Here is a 21,929-nt window from a genome sequence, read left to right on the forward strand (position 1 = left end):
CAATACAAATTTCTGATAAGGTTGTAAGGTGTTCAGTTTGAATCTTATACAGCCTTTAAGCATATTAACTGCAAAATGCAAAGCGAAAGTACAGGGCAATTGGCTTCATTTTTAGGTATAAGAGCTAAATATATCTATACCTTTATCCTTTGACCATTGATTTTTTTTAATTTTACTCAAATTGCATACATTTAATGAACATTTAAATCTTCATACCACATTACTGTTGTTAGTGCAGTTTTACTAGAATTGATGGGCTAAATTTAGATCATTAAGGAAAAAGGAATGGTGCAGCTGCTTTGTGTTGAAATAAGTACTACTTGCTAATAAGTTCCTCAGTGTAATAAACTTTTTTAAACAGTTATTTTGAATTCTTATTTCTTTTTCTCAAAACATGTAGCTTACTACTTTGAAGATGAAAGAAATAAAGGATTTATCCAGCCATAAGAGGAAAAGATAATGTGAACTAAGACATAAAGTTGAACTGTGTGTGTAAAAATGAGTTAATTTATCAGCAGATAAAAATACTATAGAGACCTTACATTAAGATCTTTTGTTCTTGAACTTGGAAGCCTTGATATATGTAATGATTAAATGCAAAAAAAATCTTTTCATATAGTAGCAGAGTCCTGATTATTCTGTAATATGAAAAATGACAGTTCATTATTTCTTTCTAGTTAGGAAACAAACATCTCATAAAATAGTGCCATAGGCATGCTAATCATCCACCTAATATAGAGTATACAATATTCTTTTGATGATATTTGCAGATAGGCAGAAACTGTTAAACATTTGCTGACACAGTTTCCTGATGTACACTTATACTAATTGATTTAGTGGTCCTAGCCATCTTCTGGGGATAGTTATTTGGAAAACAAGGTGCTTTATGGAGTTTATTCCACAAGGATTTTTGCTGGTGAATGGCTTGAGGCTACTCTACAGATTTTTTCCCCCAATGGTATAAGATGCCCTGTGGAGGTTGCTTAATGAATAATCTCTGCTACCAACTCACTAAATATTATGGCCATTTTGAGAAATGTAGTCTTTGTAAGAGGCCTAGATATGCTATCCGCCATAAGTTTGAGTAAATGTTGTGTCTTGCCTGTTTTGTGTGAGTAATGCAGACTGTTCGGATGACCACTGCCTGCCTACAGAGTGCTTGTAGTTCTGTTCCCTGGGTAACATAATTCCACAGAATAGGGGGTGGAACAGAAAACCTTCCACATCCACCACTACGCCTCTTCTAGATATTCGTTCTTCCAAATGTTCTGGTTGGTTCATTGAGTTGCACTGAATTACTTACACGTGTTGACTGCTGTAGTAGAATCTGAATCTGTTCTCCAAAGTGTCATCTAGAGAAAAAACTCTGACTTTAACATGGTGTATAAAGACCTGAAATAATTTTCCCAGCATACTTTAATATTACAAATTCAGATCTTGCTTGTACTGCTTGTTTAGAGAAAACTATGGACTACTCCAGAAATAATAGATTCATTATTAGCAGTTCCAGTAATGATGGCGTACTATTACAGAAGTAAGAATGGTCTCTTCTGGGGAAAGAGTGCCTTGGAAGTGAAACCTAATTGGGAAATAGCTATTGTTCATACTGTGGTAGTGTTGAGGTGGCATAATCAAGCTTGGGCCTCAACTGAGATAGGTACTTACAATGTATTTTTAAATAGTCAGTTGTCTAAAAAGCTTATACACTGATTTCAAGAGGGAAAGCAACGAGTAACTATTGGGGAGAGGAAAAGGTGAAAGGAAATGGAAGCTTAAACAAGAGTGGGACTTTGAAAAAGTTATAGTGGAAGAAGTAACCATATGGATTTGGCCACATTGTGAGAGTGTAGGGCAAGATAGAATGGAGTGTAATGTGGCCCCAATGTTGAGTGAAAGAGAAGATAATGGTATTAATAACAGAAGAGGGCGAGGGTTTAGAAAGAAAGGTGGGAAGTTTTATAGCAGATGATTGCCAGGAAGTGTCAGGTCAAGATGCCTAACTGGGGAGGAGAAAAATCAGCAGCATATAATGTGAATGGAGATTACTGTTTGTTTAAAAAAAAAAAAAAATCCCAAACCTAAATTGGAAAAATGGGTGTCTTGGTTAAAAATTAACCCCATGTCCATTAAATTAAGGAGTGAATGTTCTGTGCACTTCTCCTATCCTCCACTATGACTTCTAGCAAAAATGGAAAACTGCCTGTAACCCTACAGTTTCCAAAATAAAGCATTAGTTCCCAACCTTTTATACTACGGACCGGCAAACCCATTCACAAACTGTTTGGCAGATGGGTACAATTTTATTTGCATATTCATTATGGAATGACAGCAGCCCCCTGTGCTGCTGCTTTCCCCACCTCAGTAGGCTGTGCCTCCCCAGCCACCAGGGTTCAAGCCAGGCCTGGTGCGTGCCATGGCTGGGAGAGGGCGGCTTAAAGTTGGGGGGGAGGGGGAGAGAAGGCTCAGACTGGCATGGACGGGGGAGAAGGGAGAATGGGGGTCTGGGCTGGTGGGAGAGGGAGAAGGGGCCAGTCTAGGGGGGGGGGGAGAAAAGGGGCCTGGGCTGGTGCAGCACGGAGAGGAGGAAGTAGGGGGGGCCTGGACTGGCATGGCAAGGGGGGGGGGAAGGGACACAGCATGGGGGAGAGATATTGAGCAAATATCTGCTATAATGTATCCTCTCTCTTCACATTCCATATTTTTACTCAGCTACAATCCACACCCATAATGTGCTGATGCCTGGAATGACAAAACTTGCAGAATGTTACATCTTATTTGTCATCTAAGGCCAGTGCTTTTAGACCTCTCATTTTTTACTTAGTATATCTTTGAAACCAAGTATAAAAGAAATATTAGCAGAAAGCTTTATATCTAGCACGTCTTTGATTTTGCAAACTGAGCTAAAACTAAAAATATACGCTTAAATTTTTCTTCTCTATTCTCCAGGGTATGTGTTGTGGGTTGTTGTGGTGTGTGTGGGTTGTGTGGTGTGTTTTTTTATTCATTTTTTTTAGAAGTTATTTCTCCAGACTGGTTCATTTTTTTCCTTGGGTGGCATTTCTGAAATCCCTGTGTACGTCTAACTTAAAATTGTAGAAGGAACTAGTATGTGGAGGTTCATAAGAAACATTTTGAGGAGGAATACCCAACAAAACTATAGTTGGAGACATTTTTATATTTTCTATGTAATCTTAGACTACATTCCTCCTCCCCCAGAACAGGGATCTGATAAATGCAAGTAAGAGTAATCACGTTAACAGGTCAAGAACATGGATGGTTAGAACCTGTAAAAATTAGAAAAATGCTTTACACACAAGGAAGGTAAAAAACTTCAGTATCAGGTCCCTACTGAATTCACATCCATGAAAAACACATCACAGATAACTTTCTCTCTAATCTTTTTCATCTATGTGTGAAGGTTTTCCACCCATCTGTGGAATAATTTTTATGTGCACTGAGGCATGTGCAAATGTGCACCTGCAATAGCAACAAACCACCTAGGTGTGGGTGCTCTGCTAAGAGCTAGGTTTGATTCTCTCCTGAGCTGCACCAGCATACAGCTTACAGGGAACTTTTGTCACAGAACATGAAATCTGGTCTCCCCTACACAGCCACATTCCAGAGCCAAGTGACTGCAGAGAAGTGGCTACTGGTTAGGAGCCCAGCTCTGAAGGCTGCCCCGGCCCCAGCGGCAGCAGCGCAGAAGTGAGGATGGCATGGTATGCTGCAGGGGTGGGCAAGAATTTTTGCCCAGGGGCCACTTCAACATTTTTTGAAGTAGCTCAGGGCCACCCCGGAAGGGGCAGGGTCTAAACAGGAAGGGGCAGGACCATGATTGTCTGGGGGAGCCCCTTTGCCCCTCCCTTCCCACTAGGCACCCATGCCCTAGAAGAGGCTTGGCATGCTCCCCCACCCCCAGGCCAGTCCGGGCCGGGGCACAAAGGAAGCCTCTTCCCGTCCTGCGAGGAGCCTGTGGCACTTTGAAGTGCCACGAGCTCCTTGCAGGGCTGGGGCAGGGCGAAGGAAACTTCATGCAGCTCCTCCTTGCTCCCTCCTCCCCCAGGCCCTGGTTGGCCTCTGGCTGGGGGAGCACACAAAGACTCCTCCGCTCTTCCCCACGCCCTGTGAGCAGCACTTCAAAGTGCCATATGCTCCTGGCAGGGCAGGGGAGCAGCAGGGCCTCTACAGGCTGAATCCGGCCCGTGGAGGCCCTTTTGCCCACCTCTGGTATGATGAGACCACTTCCTTACTTCTGTGCTACTGCTGGAAGCAGTACCTTCATCACTGTGTGCCCCGCCAAAAGCTGCCCTCTGGCACCCTACCTTGAAGAAAGCAGTGCTGCAGGGTGGCAATAGCACAACCCCCTTAAAGTAGCTCTGTGACCCCCTCCCCACCTCCTGAATCTGTATTCCCACAGTTATATCACCATGAAATGTACTGCTTTTAAGTCTTACAATCCTGAAATTGATCAACATGGACCATGAACTAGTTAGGATTTACTTGGCAGAATTTACCATGATCCAAATTACAACGTTTCTGTAGTCATTTATTAGTGTGCACACGTTCATTGATGCAATCTGGCGTTATATTTCCAACGGACTAATTGATGGCAGGAATCCAAAAGAATTTTTAAGTTACTAGGGGGCTGTGCTCCTTGCTGGTTCTTCTCACCAACCCCCCTCTCGTGGTAGGCAGGCAACCCTGGCTCTACCCCACGGCAACCGGGGAGGGCCAGGCTGTGGCCAGGCCAGGCTCCGTCTCTTCTCCCTCTTCCTCTAGCCCAGGCTATCAATAGCTAAATTATTTTAGTGAAGTATGACAGCCCAGTCAAATCCTACATTTGTACAAAAATTGACTGTAATAATGAAAAATAACTTGAGTTGGGGAATCTAATGATGTTTCTCTAGTTTTACTTTAGTGATGAGATTACATTGTAACTAGTCTAATGTATAGTCCAAACATCTTTCAGACATTTAAATGTAGCTTTTGGCCGGCAGAAAATTAAGCCTGCTCATTTTCATAAAGGTTTCCTGCATTGACATGTGACTATTTTTGTTTTATTAAACAGTGTACACAGAATAAGAAAAAAAGTGCGTGTGTCACTAATGCACAGAGGACTATATTTAATAAAGTGACTAGAGTTATTAATTGTACACACACCATACTACAATAATATATATATATATATATATATATATATATATCCCTCTAAATATGTGCCATTTAGCTTCCAATATAATTACTGAGTTTATACTAGCCTTGCAAAAATTATCTAATAAATAATTTACTTTACAGCTGATGGCTTCTGAAGTGCCTTGTTCTATTTCTAGCCTTGGAACAAATATGGCACCAAATCACCTAGATTAAAACTGACAATTCCAGCTCTGTAAGCCAAACTCATTACAAATTGTTCCACGGATGGGCCCATTCTTTTTGTGTGACCTACTTTATACTTACTTCTCCCCCCCCCCCCACCCCCCCGGAGCTCGTTTGCTGTCTTAGAACAACAGAAAAACTAAGCTTTTATTTTTATGTACTCCCTGCACATTGACTTAGAAGAGCAATTTTCATTTGACCATGACAATCTCAGACCATCCTTCCATTGAGACCAATTCAGGCCACATCTATACAGCTACTTCAGGTCTGCTATGATAGCATAGACACCATCTATATCAATGGGAAGGGTTTTTCTGTTGTAGTTAATCCAACTCCCTGAGATGCAATAGGTAGGTGGAGGAAATTTTTTTAAACCCAGAGGCTGTGTCTACATTAGTGCAATCTTGCACAACTTGCTGCCTGTCTACACTGGCCACAAGTTCTTGCGCAAGAACACTGATGTTCTACTGTATGAAATTAGTGCTTCTTGCACAAGAGCTGTGATGCTCCCACTCAGGAATAAGCCCTCATGCACAACTATTCTTGTGCAAGAGGCCAGTGTAGACAGGCAGCCAAGAGATTTTGTGCAAGAGCCGTCCAAATGGAAAAAAACCCTACTGGCCGCGTAGATGCTCCGTACGCGCAGGCAGCTCTGGACTTCTTGTTAACCCGGCCTGCAGAGGCCACGAGGCAGAAGCAGCTTTGCCACCTAGCTCTGCTGTGCAGCTCCAACAGCCACCAGACCACCTAGGATGGCCGCTATCGGTGGGGGGGGGGGAACAACCTGCACCCCCAGCGCAGGAGGCCCCAAGGGGCACAAAGTGGCGTGTCCCTTCCTGGTCCCCAGGGATAATCGAGGCCCTCCTGGACCTCTGGGGAGAGGAAGAGGCCCTCCACAACATCCGTGCCCATCGGCGGAATGCGGACATCTTCTGCCGAATGGTCCAGGTGCCCTCTGACCAGGCTCATCCAGCCTGGGCCCTTGAACAGGTCTGGGCTAAGGTCAAGGAGCTGCACCTGGGCTATGTCCAGGCCAATGAGGCCCAGCGTCTCCATGCTATCCTAGGAGAGGCAGCACCCAGGGACCATCGGTGCCCCTCCCTCCCCCCTGTCACCAGGCCCATCAAGGCGGGGGACGACCCAGAGCTATCCAGTGGGGAAGAGGAGGAGGAGGAGGACCAGGGCAGCACCGTGACCCTGCAGCTCGAGGTCCTCTCAGGCAGCCCGGCCATCTCCCATGTGTCCTCAGAGGTGGGGAAGGATCCACTGGTGAGTGTTGCACTTTGCACTCACAAGGGCGGGGGGGAGCCAGGTGCCCAAAGGGGAGGGGGAGGGAGCGGCACTCAGGCTGCGTGAGCTGCACCACGTGCAGCCTGGTGACCGAGCAGCATGTGGCTGTGGCAGGCAGCTACAGGGCACGCCTGGGACCATGCTGCTCGCACACATCCGGAGGACCAGGGGGGAAGGGTGGATGCCGGCTGGAACCAGCCAGGGCCCCAGGGGCTCAGGCCAGAGCCCACACCTCTGGGAAAGAGTGCAGCAGACAGAACAGCACACTGTCCCATGCCTGGCTGTGCAGCACAGCCAGCTGGTCCTGGGAAAACTGCAACGACACAGCCCTGTGCGCGTGGCCCCCACTGAGCCCCTCGCCAGCTCCCAGTGCCTTGGCTGCCCCCCCGAGGGAAGTCCCCACTGTGGCCACACATGTCCTTGGGCTACGTGTGTGAGGGCTAACGGGAGGGGGAGGGGCAAAGCGCTCGAGCCGGCCCTATGGTCACCTGAGTGTCGCTGCAAGGATGGGACACTCCCCAGTCACTCCTGGTTCCGTCCAGGAGACATCCATGTGATGGGGATCAGAGAGCCCAGACCACGTCTGCCATATGTGCTCCCAGGCACTGTGTGGGGATTCATTTTACTCCCTGTCAAACACCATTGATTAGCCCAAAGCCTCAGCCTCCACTGGCAGGGAGTTCCACAGGTTAACACAAGTCCTCCTCCCCTCCCCCCCCCCCTCTCTCTCTCTCTCTCTTTCCCCACCCCTCTCTCCCACTCCCCTCCCTCTCCAAGGGGCCAGGACACAGACCGGTGGTTACAATACATGGAGGAGGACCCTACTCTGGGGGCGGTACTGTATGCAAACATACAACACGGTGGGGGGGGACCGAGTGGGCCCAAGCCACAGTACTGTGGTGTCACCTGGGCTCAGGGGCAGAGGGCATGGGCTGCAGGGACAGTGGCTGGGCTACCTGACTGACCCATCCTTTCCTCTGTTCCCTGCAGCGGGACCAAGCAGAAGCGGGGGACCCCCCAGTCCTGCGGGAGCGGCAGGTCTGGCAGTGGGACCAACTCCTTCGGCAGCACGTCCAGGCCGTCGAACGGACTGAGGCAACCATCACCCGCGGGGTGGAGGCGGACCTGGAGTGGTGCCAGCAGGCCTGGGGCCGCTTCCCGGCCCAGTGTGAACGCGTCAGTGATGCTATCACTGCCCTCACCGCACACATTGGACACGCGGTGCATTATGGCATGGCATTGCCCCATGCACCCGCCATCGCTCCCATGGCAATGCCCATGCTCCCTCCTCCTGCAGCCCCTCCTGCTCCTGCAATGCCCCCTCCTGATGCACCCCACCCTACCCACCTCCCTGTGCTGCCTGCCCCAATGCGGCCTGACCCCCATGTCCTGGTCTGCCCCTGCAGAGGCAGTCACAGGGGCCATCCCGCCCCCAGCAGTAGCTCTCCCCTCCCAGTTCAGAGCCTCCTCTCCCCGTATATCCCCCCATTGTAAATAAAAAGTTCCAAACCTTGTTTGTTTTCCAAAAAAAACCTGTGTTGGTTGTTCATTGGGAGGTAAGGGTTGGGAATGGGAGGAAGATGTCAAAGGAGACAGAGGCTACCCTACTGTGGGGCCTGGGAGAACATCTCCATCAGGGCCTCCCGGATGCACACCCCATCATAGTGCGCCTGGCAGATGGCAGCTGTGTGGGGCTGTTCAAAGGGCTGGCCCTCGCCTGCCATCCATGCTGTGAGGAAGGCCTCCTCCTTCTGCTCCACGATGTTGTGGAGCACACAGCACGCGGCCACTACCTCGGGGACATTCCTCTCACCCATCTCCAGATGGGTGAGCAAATAGCGAAACCGGGCTTTCAGGTTTCCAGGATGCTTTCTGGTTGCAGACCCGGTTGAGGTGGTCGTTGAACCATGCTCGGTTGTGGTCTGTCCGCCCCATGTAGGGCCGCATTAACCAGGGCAGCAGGGGGTAGGCTGTGTCCCCACAACAAACGTGGCCATGGGCACGTCCCCGACAGTAAATTCCCACTGGGGGAAGAAAGTGCCCGTCTCCAGCCTGCCAAACAGGCCGGAGTTTCGTAGAATGCTGGCGTCACATGCCCAGCCGGACCAGCCCACATAAATGTCCAGGAAGCGGCCACGGTGGTCCATGAGGGCCTGGAGTACAATGGAGAAGTACCCCTTTCAGTTTATAAAATGGGCCGCTCGATGCTCCGAGGCACGGACAGGGATGTGGGTTGCATCCAGGGTTCCCCCGCAGTTGGGGAACCCAAGGGCAGTAAAGCCGGCCACTGTAGCCTCCACATCCCGCAGGCGGATGACTCGCTGGAGCAGGACATCATTGATGGCACAGACGACCTGCAGAAGGGTGCAAGGAAAAACACAGGGGAATGCATCACATAAGGCAGGGTGAGTGCGTGCTCCCATGGGGGGGGGGGGTTCCCCCCGTGATGCCCTCTGTCCTCACACTCATACACCAGGGCCCCCACAGGCCACCCCCAACTCCCCCAGCATGTCTGTGCAAGGGAAGGACAGACCAAACTCTTGGGTGACGGGGCATTCCCCATCCCCCCAGCCTGGAGTCTTGCCTGCCCCGGGCATGGAGTGCAGCACCCTTCCCCCCCCGAGGACTTACCTGCATGACGATGGCACCAACGGTTGATCTGCCCACCCTGAACCGGTGTGCCACTGATTGGTAGCTGTCTGGGGTGGCACATAACTCCAGGAACGTCCGCTTTCGCATCCGAAAGTTCCGGAGCCATTACTGGTCGTCCCATTGCTCCAGGACCAGCTGGTCCCACCAGTTGGTACTGATGTCCAGTCTCCACAAGGGCCTCTCCATGGTGGGGTTGGGATGCCACAGGGATGCCATTGCCTCCCTGGTGAGGGAGTCCAGAGCGACCTGCACCTCGAGGTCCTGGACGATGAGTGCAGCAGCATAGAGCAGCAGCTGTAGGCACTCCAAAATGGCCGGAAGGGGCCAGAGCAGGCACAAGGCCACCTCTGGCTCAATAGCACAAGAAGAGCGCTGAGGTCAAAAAATCAGCTAATGGTACTAAGGCACAAGGCTGTTATGTCCAACAAGGCAGAGGGCAATCATAAATAGAACTGCTACGGCTGTCAGTCCCTGCAAGAGGTCCTAAAGCTCGCAGCAGGAGAGAAACGGCTGTCTGGGGAGATCCCTTTAAGCACGTGTCTCAAAGGAGCTCCAGCCCCCGCCCCCAGAAAGGGCTGGTGCCCTTTTGCCCTCTCCAAAATGGTTCCGGGCTCCCATGTACATGCTCTCTTGTGCAACTACTTTAACGCAAGAACTCTTTCATTCAAGAGCATTTGCGCAAGATCGCGCCAATGTAGACGTAGACTGAGTGACTTGCCTAGGTTGATCTAATATGTAAGTTACATCATTGAAGCCTGATCTATCTTCCATGATTATCCCCCTTCTATTCTCCTCCTTCTCCTGTCTCTGTGTATGTCCAGTATCTGAAGCAGGAGTCTTAAGAATGGTCATAGTTATGGGGGATGGGACATGATGGGTGTTGCTCACCCCACCCCCAACTACAAGACTTGAGCAGCCATGGAATTTGTCATGTGCAGCCTGGCTGGAGCTGCCCCCCCAAAATATAAAACTATACCTATGATTTTGAGGTCTTTGGATCTGCCTTCTTTCCAAAGCCCGTTAAAACACAAGTTCTTTACTGTCACTGGTTTTGTTACCATTTTCATTTTGCAGCACTCTCAGCCTCTATAAAGTTAAGGATAGGACTTTAGATTTTGTGGCCATTAATTCACTAACACGAAATCCACTTCAACATATGTTGACATCTGCGTCTTTATACATCATAGCCATGAGCTTTTGGAATGACCGCTATTCTGTGACATTGCCCATTATCTGCAGGCTCTGACAAGCTTTCTGATTTCACCATAAGCTGCTTTGCCCTCCCACAGATGCTCCAAATGGCCAAAGAAACACTTTTTGCATATAAGAATGTTGACCTGGGCCAGCCACACACCGGGGCCGTTCTGGACACTGGTAGCAGACTGACCACGGGGGCCCATGGCGGAGCTGCTCCAGCCCCCGCACTAGCTAACCAGAACAGATAAGCGAGCGATGCTTAACACTTAACCTTTCACATTCTGACCAGCCACACAGCCCACAGCGGTGCTAAGCCGTTAACACAGACACGCCTCAGCTGTGTCTAGACTGGCCAGTTTTTCCGGAAAATCAGCCGCTTTTCCGGAAAAACTTGCCAGCTGTCTACACTGGCCGCTTGAATTTCCGCAAAAGCACTCACTTCCTACTGTCTGAAATCAGTGCTTCTTGCGGCAATACTGTGCTGCTCCCGTTCGGGCAAAAGTCCTTTTGCGCAAAACTTTTGTGCAAAGGGCCAGTGTAGACAGCTGAGATTTGTTTTGTGCGTTTGCGGAAAAGCATCCTGCCAATCTAGTGGTAGAGATGTAGCCGTGTTAGTCTGGGGTAGCTGAAGCAAAATACAGGACAATGTAGCACTTTAAAGACTAACAAGATGGTTTATTAGGTGATGAGCTTTCGTAGGCCAGACCCACTTCCTCAGATCAAATAGTGGAAGAAAATAGTCACAACCATATATACCAATCTGCCAATCTAGACGCTCTTTTCCGGAAATGCTTTTAACGGAAAACTTTTCCGTTAAAAGCATTTCCAGAAAATCATGCCAGTCTAGACACAGCCCTTTGGTATTTCTCCCACTGTGCCATGCAGGCCCATGCACAGCTGCAGGTAGCACCGCGGCGCCCTCCAGCCCGGCGCCCGTTAGAAACGTTCCACCGCTGACCAGCCAGGCAGAGCCCCCAGACAGCACTACGGTAGGAGGGCGGGGTTAGGACAAAGTGCCCGCGAGAACCTCCACTCCCCCTCCGCGCGCACAGCGCCCTGCCCCGCCCCTCGGACCATCCCGCTCCTACAGGCCTCCCCCCGCCCATAGCGCTGCCGCCTCACGCCGAGAGACGCGCCGCGAACGGGTTCTGAGCCAGACGCTTTCACGTCATCACGCCGCGCCGCACGCGGGTGTGCAGGACCGAGCTCCCGCACGTGTGCGGCGGGGAACATGGCGGCGGCGGAGCAGAAGCTGGATCGCGCTCAGGTACCGCGCCCGGGGTCCTGCGCCTCAGGCCCGAGCCCTGCTGCCTCGCTTGGCGACTGGGGCGGGGCTCAGGCCTCTGCTCCATCTGCAGGCCGAGCCTGTTGCACCTGTAAAGCCGCATCTCCCGTCCGGTGCTGGGGGAGAGGGCGCTGGTTTGCCGGGCAGAACTACCCGCAAGCAGCCTGCCCATATCTCACTGGGATGGGCTCATAAGCGAACCCTAACGCTTCATGCTCACTTCGTGCTGTTTTTCTACCCCTCTAGGTTAAAAAGGCAGTGCAGGCCTTGCTCGCTTACACAAAGACCAAAAATAAAGCGGATGAACTGCTTTTGAATGAGAACGAGAATGTATACTTAATGGTGACCGTGTGGAAGATCCCACCACACGAACAAGTAATCAAAATGTAAGAACTGTGCTACTGTCTTTCCTCAAAGGTTCAGATTTTCTGTATTCTATAAGTATCTTTCATCTGCTGTGGCATGCAGTGGACTGACATTACATTCGATGCTAGTATTCCCATGAGACCACTATGGGTTTTTTTAAAGAAATAATTATATTTGTTTCATGAATTGTCAGTATCATCACAACTTTGGAGCAATGACCAAGTATGCTTGGGAGTTTCTTTGTTTTGTGAATCAGATATATAAAGGATCAGATCCATGCCTTGCTTGAAGTCATTTAGGTTACTTGCATAAATAACACTAAACTTATGCCTATAATCTGTAGCTAGTGTACCCATCTTCTTAGTTTCTAAATAGCTGGTGTCTGTTTTTCAGCATTGTTCTCAGTTCAGAAGATAACACTAAATGTTTTTTTCAATTCTATTATAAAATTGCTAAAAGTTTTCTACTTCTTTCTTTTGTGCCATTAATTAGTAAATGAATATTTTATTTTGAGCAGCAGTGATGCTGTATAAGAAATTATAGATCTATCTACTAATGGTCCCAATCCAGCAAAGGTTTCAACATATCCTTCTTTTCACATGCTCTACTTTGTGAGGTCTGTGGGAAGGGCGTGGACAGATGCTGATCTAGCAGCAGCCCCAGTCCGTAGGGGGGCTGAGCTCCCCATGGACAGAGGCTCCGCTGCCCCCTCCCAACTCTCGCTGCCAGCACGAGGTGGAGGTGCACGTGGCACTGTGGATCCAGTCCTGGGGGGAACTGGCTTTTAAGCCAGCTGCCCCAGCACCGGCTCCTGCTTCCTCCCCTGTAACCTCTTGTTGCCTCTGATATAGAGTCAGCAATGGTGGGGGAAATGCATGTAGTCGATAAGATTAATTGATAAGCCTAGGCTTATCAGTTAATCATATAGTTCGCTACATATTGACATCCCTAGTCTGTAGCATTTATCACTGTAATGATTTTGAACTTCTACCTAGGTCTAACTTTGGAAAAGGGATTTGCATTTATTCTCTGAATGCTTTCACCCATCTTAACCTCTTGTTATAGACCACTTCCTTATGGTATTCGACCAGAAACAGCTGAAGTTTGCCTCTTCACAAAAGATGAACCTGAATTATCTGCAGAACAGACCGAAAACTTGTACAAGAAACTCTTGATCCAGAATGGGATCACAAGTATCAGCCAGGTAAAGGAAGAATTGGAATATGATATGGGATGTTAGTATCCTGTCTTTCTCCTTAAAACTTACAAAGAAAAACATGTGATTTCTAATGGAAAATATTAAATTAATCCAGCTGGTTCAAAATTTCGGACTTCTAATTTTTTGTAGCTTATCAAATTTTCAAAACTTCAGAATTTGCCCAAAGAAGTAAAATTGTCACGGCTTTCAGTATTATCTTACCACAATTGATCAGAGCAGGCTTATTGATTAATAGCTTCTTGTATTTTATTTTTAACATGCCATTAGTTTACAATAATTTGAAAATAGTTTTTAAAGTATTTTTAGAAACTTTTTATCAGTGTCTCCTAGTCTAAGTTCTACAATAACTCGACAGTAACTCTCCTAAGTTCCCCACCCGTGCTTTAAGAGGTTTATTTACTGATCAAAAATAGGTAGTGTGTACATATGAATTTAGGGATGTTAAATATCGGTTAACTGAATAGTTGAGTAACCTCGTGAATTCTTATCGATTAGTTGACTATTCTATTGTCCCTAGGGGCGTGGCAGCAGCGTGGGGTGCCGGGCAGGAGCTGGACCACTAGAGGAGCCAATTAAAAAACCAGGTCCCCTCATGGACCTGTTGCCCTGCACTGCTGCTTCTGATAAGGAGGCAGCAGGGCGGAGTGGCAGTAGCCCCTGTCTGGGAGGAGAGGGGGTCCTGAATTCCCAGACCCGTCACAAGCCGGAACTGAGCTGGGCTGCCTATCTGCCTGGCTCCTAATACACTTTAAATGCAGAGCTGCAGCAGGGGTATGTCCCAGCTCTGTTGCAAACCAGGATTGAGCCAAGCTGCTGGCCAGCCCGCTAAAAAATTTAGTGGCAAGAGGAGGGGAGAGGGAAATGCATGTAGTCTATAGCAGTGGTGCTCAACCTTTTTTAATTTGTGACCCCCAGAGCCAGGGAAAATTTAGTTGAGGATCCCTGGTCTTTAGCTTTAGCTTATCGGTTAATCGACTACATTATTACACCTCTATATGAATTGTTACACGGAATTTTCTTATGCAAGCTGAAACAATTCACAGTTCACCCATTCTCAGTTGTTGGCTTCTGGGTTCTAATATGAATAAAAGGTAGTAAAAACTTTATTTTAAAATAAGTGGTTTTAGTTGGATTATCTGTGACCTTTTTTTGTGTGGCGGTACTGCCTGGAACAGCGTACCGTCACCTATTTTCCCAGCCCACAGAAAAGGAATGGTACTGGCACTTGTTTTCCTGGGATGGCTCGGCTCCTGATGGAAGCATGCTCAGGACGCACAGCATTTTTTTTTCCAGCTGCCAGTGCAGCACAATGGCTCTTAAAGAGGCCACGATTGCATTTCTGCCCCTAGCTAGCTTGGTGTGGTTTTTTTTTTGTTTGTTTTTGGTTTGCTCAACGAGTTTGCCCCAGAGTACCGGCACCTTTTTTCTTACACAAAAAAAAAAGCATGGTGTGTGACCTACATTTGGCAGTAACATGCTTTTATTGCTATCTGACATCTGTGTTGTTTTGACTTTTTTATTCTGAAAAAACCTGTTTTTAAACTAAAAAAAGCATTGTCCGTTCTTCAGTTGGTCTTTTTGTTTCAAATAAAGTAGAGAAGAAGACACCAGAATACATTTTTAATGCAGAAATCTTAATGGATTGGCAGTCATACCACTCAGTTATATACAACTGCAGAAATACTTCATTTTCTTTTGCAAGGGAGTTTAATGCAAACATTACTTTCTCATTACAGATCATCTCATATAAAACTCTCAAAAGTGAATATAAACCATTTGAAGCAAAGCGTCGTCTGTTGAATAGATTTGATCTCTTCTTGGCCGATGATCGAATTAGAAGGCTTTTGCCCTCACATATAGGGAAACACTTTTATCAAAGCAAAAAGTAAGCCTAGTTAATGCATGTTTATACTATAGTTTTCTTGGAGATTGCACTGTTCTTAATTGTTTTTCTTTTTTTGTTTTTGTTTTAGGGCACCTTTATCTGTAAACCTGAAAGCCAAGAATCTAGCTAAGGAACTAAACAAACATATCCAGGGAACTATACTTCCAGTAACCAACAGGGGTTGCTGTTAGTAAGTATCAATTTTTGGCTTGCACTTCACTTGAAGGACACTCTTGTGCTCCTAATAGTAGGATCAGGACACAATGCTTAATTAATTAATTAATTAAACTTCCCCTCCAGTAGGGCTTTGAATAAAGTGAAGTAAGGACTCAACCAAATGTAGAGTATTTGCAGTGAGCTTTTGTTTATACAGAGACCGTGGTTTGTGGGGGGAGGGGTTAAGTAGAAACTTTAACAAGGAGTTTTCACCTCTTCGCTGTAACTTGGAAAAAAAAATTGAGATGACATGACCATAGTCGTATTCATCACAGTGTAGTAAACATTAATCTCATATGCTCCTCAATTATGTTGCCTATTGATTGCGTAGGGTTAGTTATTAACAATAATAACCAATTTACTAGAACAATATATTGTATGAGAAGGTGTAATAGAATCTTGCAAAGAAAAAATAAATCACAAAAACAAGTGTCCAAATAGTGAGACAGCTGGTATAAATACCCTGTATATTAACTGTATAGTCCAGCATCTTTTTTTTTTTTTTTTTAAATTAAGATCATTCTGAATAGGCAGTACTCAGTTAATTTCTTGATATGCCTAAAAGCAAGTGCTTCAGTCAGAAGATTGATTTTCTGTAGGGTTAACAGCATACCTCTCTCTTCTTTCAGTACAGCACGCATAGGTCACACTGGAATGAAAGCTAATGAATTATTAGAAAACATCGCCGTTGCTGTTGAGGTGATTTCCAACAAATTGCCAAAGGTATTGTCACACGATTAAATTGAAATGTGAAGTGAACTTGATTTAAACATTTCTTTTTTATAATTACTTTTTAAATTATTGCAGAATTGGAAAAATATTAAAGTTCTTCATCTGAAAACACTCAAATCTGTTGCTCTTCCAATCTTCAATTCTTACATCCACAATTTAGATGAGCTTGACAAGCAGCCATCTGTGTCTCAAAAGGGAGGACAGGTAAAAACTTCTTATTAACTTCTTAATACAGGTTGAACCTCTCTAATCCAGAACACTCTTGTCCAGAAACATCCATCTTCCCAAATGATTTGAGTTAGCCAGATGTCCACTTTTTATGGGTGTGCCCAAGTTTCCCGTGGTCCCATAAAGTTTGTTTACAGCACTAGTTAAAGCTCTCAGTGTTCTGTGTTCTTATTTACCTCTAAAAGCATAGTAAGCAGTGAAAGTGTTGGTAATGTTGCTAGACAATGTTGACCTCCTGTTGTCCAGAAAACTCTCTCGGTCAGAACCAGTCAGGTCCTAAGGGTTCTGGACTTGAGAGATTCAACTTGTCGCTTACAAAATAACTTTCCACAGGGTGGTGCTATAGCCATTAACTATTTGATTGCCTCTATGGAAAACATGTTTAGGTTTAATATATTGGCATTGAGGATGCCAGCCATGTGGATGCAATGCACAGATAGCAATGCACATAAGTGATGGGTGAGCTGTTATCACCTAACACTTGTTGGCATGAGTGTGTGCTTTTACAACAGTACATGGTAATGGAAAACCACTGTTTCTACTTGAAGGAGTGTCAAATTGAAAACATAATCTTTATAGTGTTGCCAGTTTCCCCCCTTAACCTGGTAAAGGATGGGAACAGATTCCTTTATTTCTTTATATCCTTATTTCTGCTTTGAGGTCTGGTCTTCATGGACTAGCCAAGCAGGCCTAATGATGGGCTGGTGTGGGGCGGGGCAGACAAAGGTGACAATTACTCTGGGGTTCCTGGCTACTGCTACTTTAAATCACTGCCAGAGCCCAACATGGAGCAGTGTACTCTGGGGGTGGGGGTTGTGTGCGCGCACGGTTCAGGCAGCCCTGAGGGCTGGCTGTCCCAGCGCTGCCCCTTTCAGGGGCATATAGTGCCCTCCCCTCCCCAGCCCCAGACACATACACCTTGCCCATGGGACCAGAGAACCTGTCAGCTTGCCAGTAGCCAGCATACACTGCTTCTCTTATTTTCATAAGTAAAATGCAACAGATCACAATAAATTCTTAATCATATTAATTGAAAACAGTAGCCTTTTACTTAATTGCTCATAGCTGTAAATTCATCCCTCTGCACTTTGTGAACTTGTCAATATTGATGTCAGAGCATAACTTCTGTACAGGAAGGAGGGGGGATTTTTAAAATGAAGAACTAGTGCACTAATCTGCTAACCATATAATTTGACATATATTTTGTTAATGCAGGCAGTCCCCGGGTTACATGGATCCGACTTACATCAGATCCCTACTTACAAACGGGGTGAGGCAACCCCGCACTAGCTGCTTCCCCCCCCAGCAGACCAGGGAGACGCGAAGCTAGTGCCCCCCCCCCCCCCCCCAGCAGACTAGGGAGACGCAGAGCGGCTTTTCTCAGCAGACACCTCAGCTTGAGAATAAAGGACTGAGGGAAGTGAGGTGTGGGAGAATAAAACTGAGCTCTGGAGAAATGTTTGGCTAGAGTTTCCCCTACAAAATGTACCAGTTCTGACTTACATACAAATTCAACTTAAGAACCAACCTACAGTCCCTATCTTGTACGTAATCCGGGGACTGCCTGTATATATATTCATACATTAGTTCTATATCTTTAGCAAGCGCTTGAAAAGTAACTCAGCTTTGTTTCCTCCTTGCTTGTTGCCAAATCTGAACTGCTGAATAGTTAGCTTCATGATAACATTGCATATAAAATCGCTGTCACTGAAGAATGGCAATTAGTGTAGGTTAAGAAATTAACACTCTCAAGATCTTCAATTTCAGAAGTTTTGCAATAGTGGGTTGATCATTCTTGCCTTTGTAATACAATGGATCACTGTATTTGTAATAATAAGGATCATACTGGGAGGGTAGATGGGGGAAGTGATGTATAACTGACAATGTTTTTATTTTTTTCTGTAAGAAAAAGAAAGGGAAAAAAAGGAAGCAGAAGGCAGCCACAGAACAGACTTCAACTAAAGCTAAAGTGACAACTGAAAAGAATAATACAAATGCTGCTACCAGAGACCTTGAGACAGTACAGAAAGGAAAAGATGAAACTTTGGCAATGACAGACCCAGATGAGGATGATGGAGAAATTCCACAACTAGTTCCTATTCAGACAGACACCAGCATTGCTGGGCAAGAGGTAATTCTGTTTTAACAATAAGTTTGTGAAATTTAAAGTTTAGCTTTAACTGTGTGAAGCTTTTAAATGTTGATGAAATATACTTTTAGAAGGGAAAAATCTTGAGGCTAATGGAAATAGTGAAATTAAATCATTAGTATGCCTAACCTAATGCTTGCATGCTTGTGTGTTTTAATACACTTGAAGCATAATAGGTATTACTGGGAATATCAGAAGAGCAAGGGATTCTTTTCTCTTGTGATTTTTTTTATAGGCTTCTTACGGACTGAGGAAGCTATTTTTTTAAAAGAAAAGCTGGACAATAGCAATTCATTTTTTGGAAACCATATCACTAGCACAAGGAACATCCTCTCTTACATAAAATTTTGCTCCAGAAGCCACTGCTTTATCTGCTACTTGCACTCCAGATGTCCAAAATCTTAGATTGGTCAACTCACTTTCCACTTATCTGCCATTTGGAAAGATAAACTGCATTCTGTAAATTGATATTCTGCCAATTTATCTTATTATATGGTTTCATCAAATTGCTTGACATCAGTAACAGACTGATTATCATAGATAATCTTAGCTGCCAGGTAACAATTCATTCCCTTATTCTGACTTGGAAATTAAACAGGTTTGAGGCATGTTTTGAATCCAATAAATCTCTTTGTGTGCCATCTTCTGCCTAAATGGAGATTACTTCTCCCCAGAATGGTAATGTCAAATCTTTTGTGGACTAGTCCACACAATTTACACTTTTAATACCAATAAAATAGAGTTTCAGAACCTTGGTGGGCTCTTTATACCAGTCCAGTTATAACTGGGAAATGGAGACAGTCACAATCATATAATTAAAATTTATTCAAAACTATCAGGTTAACTTTGGAAGATATTGTATTCACATCTCTAACTATGCTCAGCGTGCAGATTTGCTGGGTATACCTATCTTGAATATCAAATGAAGAAAAAATAAATGAATAATACAAGTTACAAAATTGGTCTAAAATTCAAAATAGCCATCTTGGATATTTTATTTTAAGCACACAGCCTTTAGAAATACTCAGTATGTTCTACTTACCTGTGTTTCCTTTCTGTACAGTATCAGTCAAAATATAACCCATCTGAAATAGGAAAGAATAAGTTAGGTCAGAGAATATTCTCTTTAGCAGATAGCACTGATCTTTAGTGCTAGCGTTTTTATTAATCTTGTATTGTAAAACCATTACAATGTTTCCTGTGTTGTAAGTTGATGTTTTTTCCTATCTTTTAAATACAGGAGATGAAACCAAATCAAACTTCAGGACAAGGTGTAAACATGAGCAAGAAATCTAAGACACCTCTTGGTAAGAGAAAGATGACGACATTGACTCAGGAGACTCCACAAACAAAACTTAAATTGGCTGCAGCTCAGGCAGATTTGCCAACACCAGCTCAACAGAAACAACCCAAGAAGCCGAAGACCCCAAAGGAAGCAGTAAAGGAAAAGAAGCTGAAAAAGACTCCCACAAAAACAGAAGCAAAATCCTCTGTGACTCCTAAGGGGAGCAAGCTTGTAAAATCAGCCAAGAAAGCTCCCAAAACACCAAAACCTATGCCCAAGAAAATGAAAGTCCCACAATCAGCTTGAACACTGTCAGTTATGTTACTGCTGTATCCTATCAAGAGTCCTGGTTAAATGTATTTGCTTTGCTAAAAAAGTCACTATAAATTAGAGAACAGCTTGATTACAAGAAGACCTGAGTATAGGGAGCTGTGTTCACCAAGATTTGTAATTGCTTATCAGTGTTTCCTACTAGTAGCAGTGGGGCTGCAAGACATGTAAATCAACCTTTTCTAATTAGATCGTTTCTACTTTTGTGTCAACCAACAGGCTGTATTATTTCCTGTGCTTACATTACAAATACACTTCAATACTTTATTTAGGTAAGTGGATGCTCTAAACAAGACTTGTCTTGTTTTTAACAACACAAAAGAGAGAAAAGAGAGAGGATAGTAAAGATGAGGGAGAAATACAGCTTTTGTTGACTTTAAGAATATAAGAATGGGCATACTGAGTCAGGCCAATACTCCATTTAGCCCAGTATCCTGTCTTCAGACAAAGGCCAATGCCAGATGCCCCCAGAGGAAGTGAGCAGAACAAATCAAGTGATCCCTCTCCTGTCATCCATTTCCAGCCTCTGACAAACAGGCTAGGAACACTATTCCTACCCCTCCTGGCTAATAAGCGTTGATGGACCTATCCTTCATGAATTTATCTAGTTCATTTTTGAACCCTGTCAAAGTCCTGGTCTTCACAACATCCTCTGGCAAGGAGTTCTGCAGATTGACTCGCTGCTGCATGAAGAAATACTTTTATTTGTTTTAAACCAGCTACCTATTAAATTTCATTTGGTAACTCCTAGTTCTTGTGGGAAAAAAGTAAATAAGTTTTCCTTATTCACTTTCTCCATGTTCTTAGGATACAGGGAGGCTGTTCATTCATAAACATACTTTAGATTGGCCACTGATCGTAGCTCACCTCTCTGGTCTGGCAAAACATCTGCTTCATCTGGTCAGATCTCTCTCCTCTCCTCATTCTCAAGCTTGAGCAGAGTTGGATGGACAGTCTCTTCTTTCTGTGTTGGTGCTGCAGAAGAAGAGACAGCAAGATCTCAAGTGTAAATCTGGGGCTTTCTGATGCAGTAATAATGGTCAAACATCCGTTGGGTTATCTGGGATTGGTGCTACAGCAATAACTCTTACTGCAGTGACGATAAAAATTGGTATTTTTCCCCTACGGTGTTTTCTAAGGGCTACAAAAAAGCAACCTAATTGCACTCTAAAAGGTTTAATTTCTAAACCCCGTATTTTGGTCCATTTTTTTTGTCTTTATTTACCAGTCATCATCTTACACTTCTTTGATTAGTGCCAGTAAGCCCTTTCTGTGTAATTCAGTCTGTCTCCTCTCAACTGTTTTATATAATAGGTAATTCTGACAATTCATGAGCAGTTGAGTTCACTGTTAAGGTAAATTTGTAGGCCCTATTATTACAACTATCCTCATCCTTGACCTCTCAGCTGCCTTCAAAGTCATCATCTGTGTTCTTGAAATCACGTTCTCCCTTGGCTTCTTCTTCAGTGTGGTTCCTTGGTTTCCTTGTCTCTGATGTTTCAGCATGTCCTCTGGAGACTCCTTCAACGTTCCGTGGAAGTTCAAGGGGGCTCTTTTTGATTTCCTTCTCTTCCCCTTTTGCACGTTATCTCTAGGTAATTTCATCCGCAAACGTATTCATTCAACCACTATCTCTTTGTGGATCACTTACAGGTCTTCCCCTCTACTGTCTCCTTTGCAAACTAAAATGTCATCTGGTTTCTCTGACATTTCTTTGTG

General features: G+C 45.3%; 1 protein-coding gene across 1 annotated transcript; it reads left to right on the top strand.

Moving 5' to 3' along the window:
* Positions 1 to 11,627: 11,627 nt before the first annotated feature.
* Positions 11,628 to 20,477, top strand: RSL1D1 (ribosomal L1 domain containing 1). The gene is made up of 9 exons (XM_006136281.5): positions 11,628 to 11,782; positions 12,047 to 12,186; positions 13,232 to 13,370; positions 15,122 to 15,270; positions 15,359 to 15,460; positions 16,116 to 16,209; positions 16,294 to 16,422; positions 18,353 to 18,577; positions 19,836 to 20,477. Exons 1-9 carry the CDS (start codon positions 11,747 to 11,749, stop codon positions 20,184 to 20,186), a joined length of 1,365 nt encoding a protein of 454 aa, XP_006136343.3. The 5' UTR covers positions 11,628 to 11,746; the 3' UTR covers positions 20,187 to 20,477.
* Positions 20,478 to 21,929: the final 1,452 nt, after the last annotated feature.

This window comes from Pelodiscus sinensis, chromosome 15, assembly GCF_052426305.1.
Source record: "Pelodiscus sinensis isolate ZL-2025 chromosome 15, ASM5242630v1, whole genome shotgun sequence".
Lineage (NCBI taxonomy): Eukaryota > Metazoa > Chordata > Testudines > Trionychidae > Pelodiscus > Pelodiscus sinensis.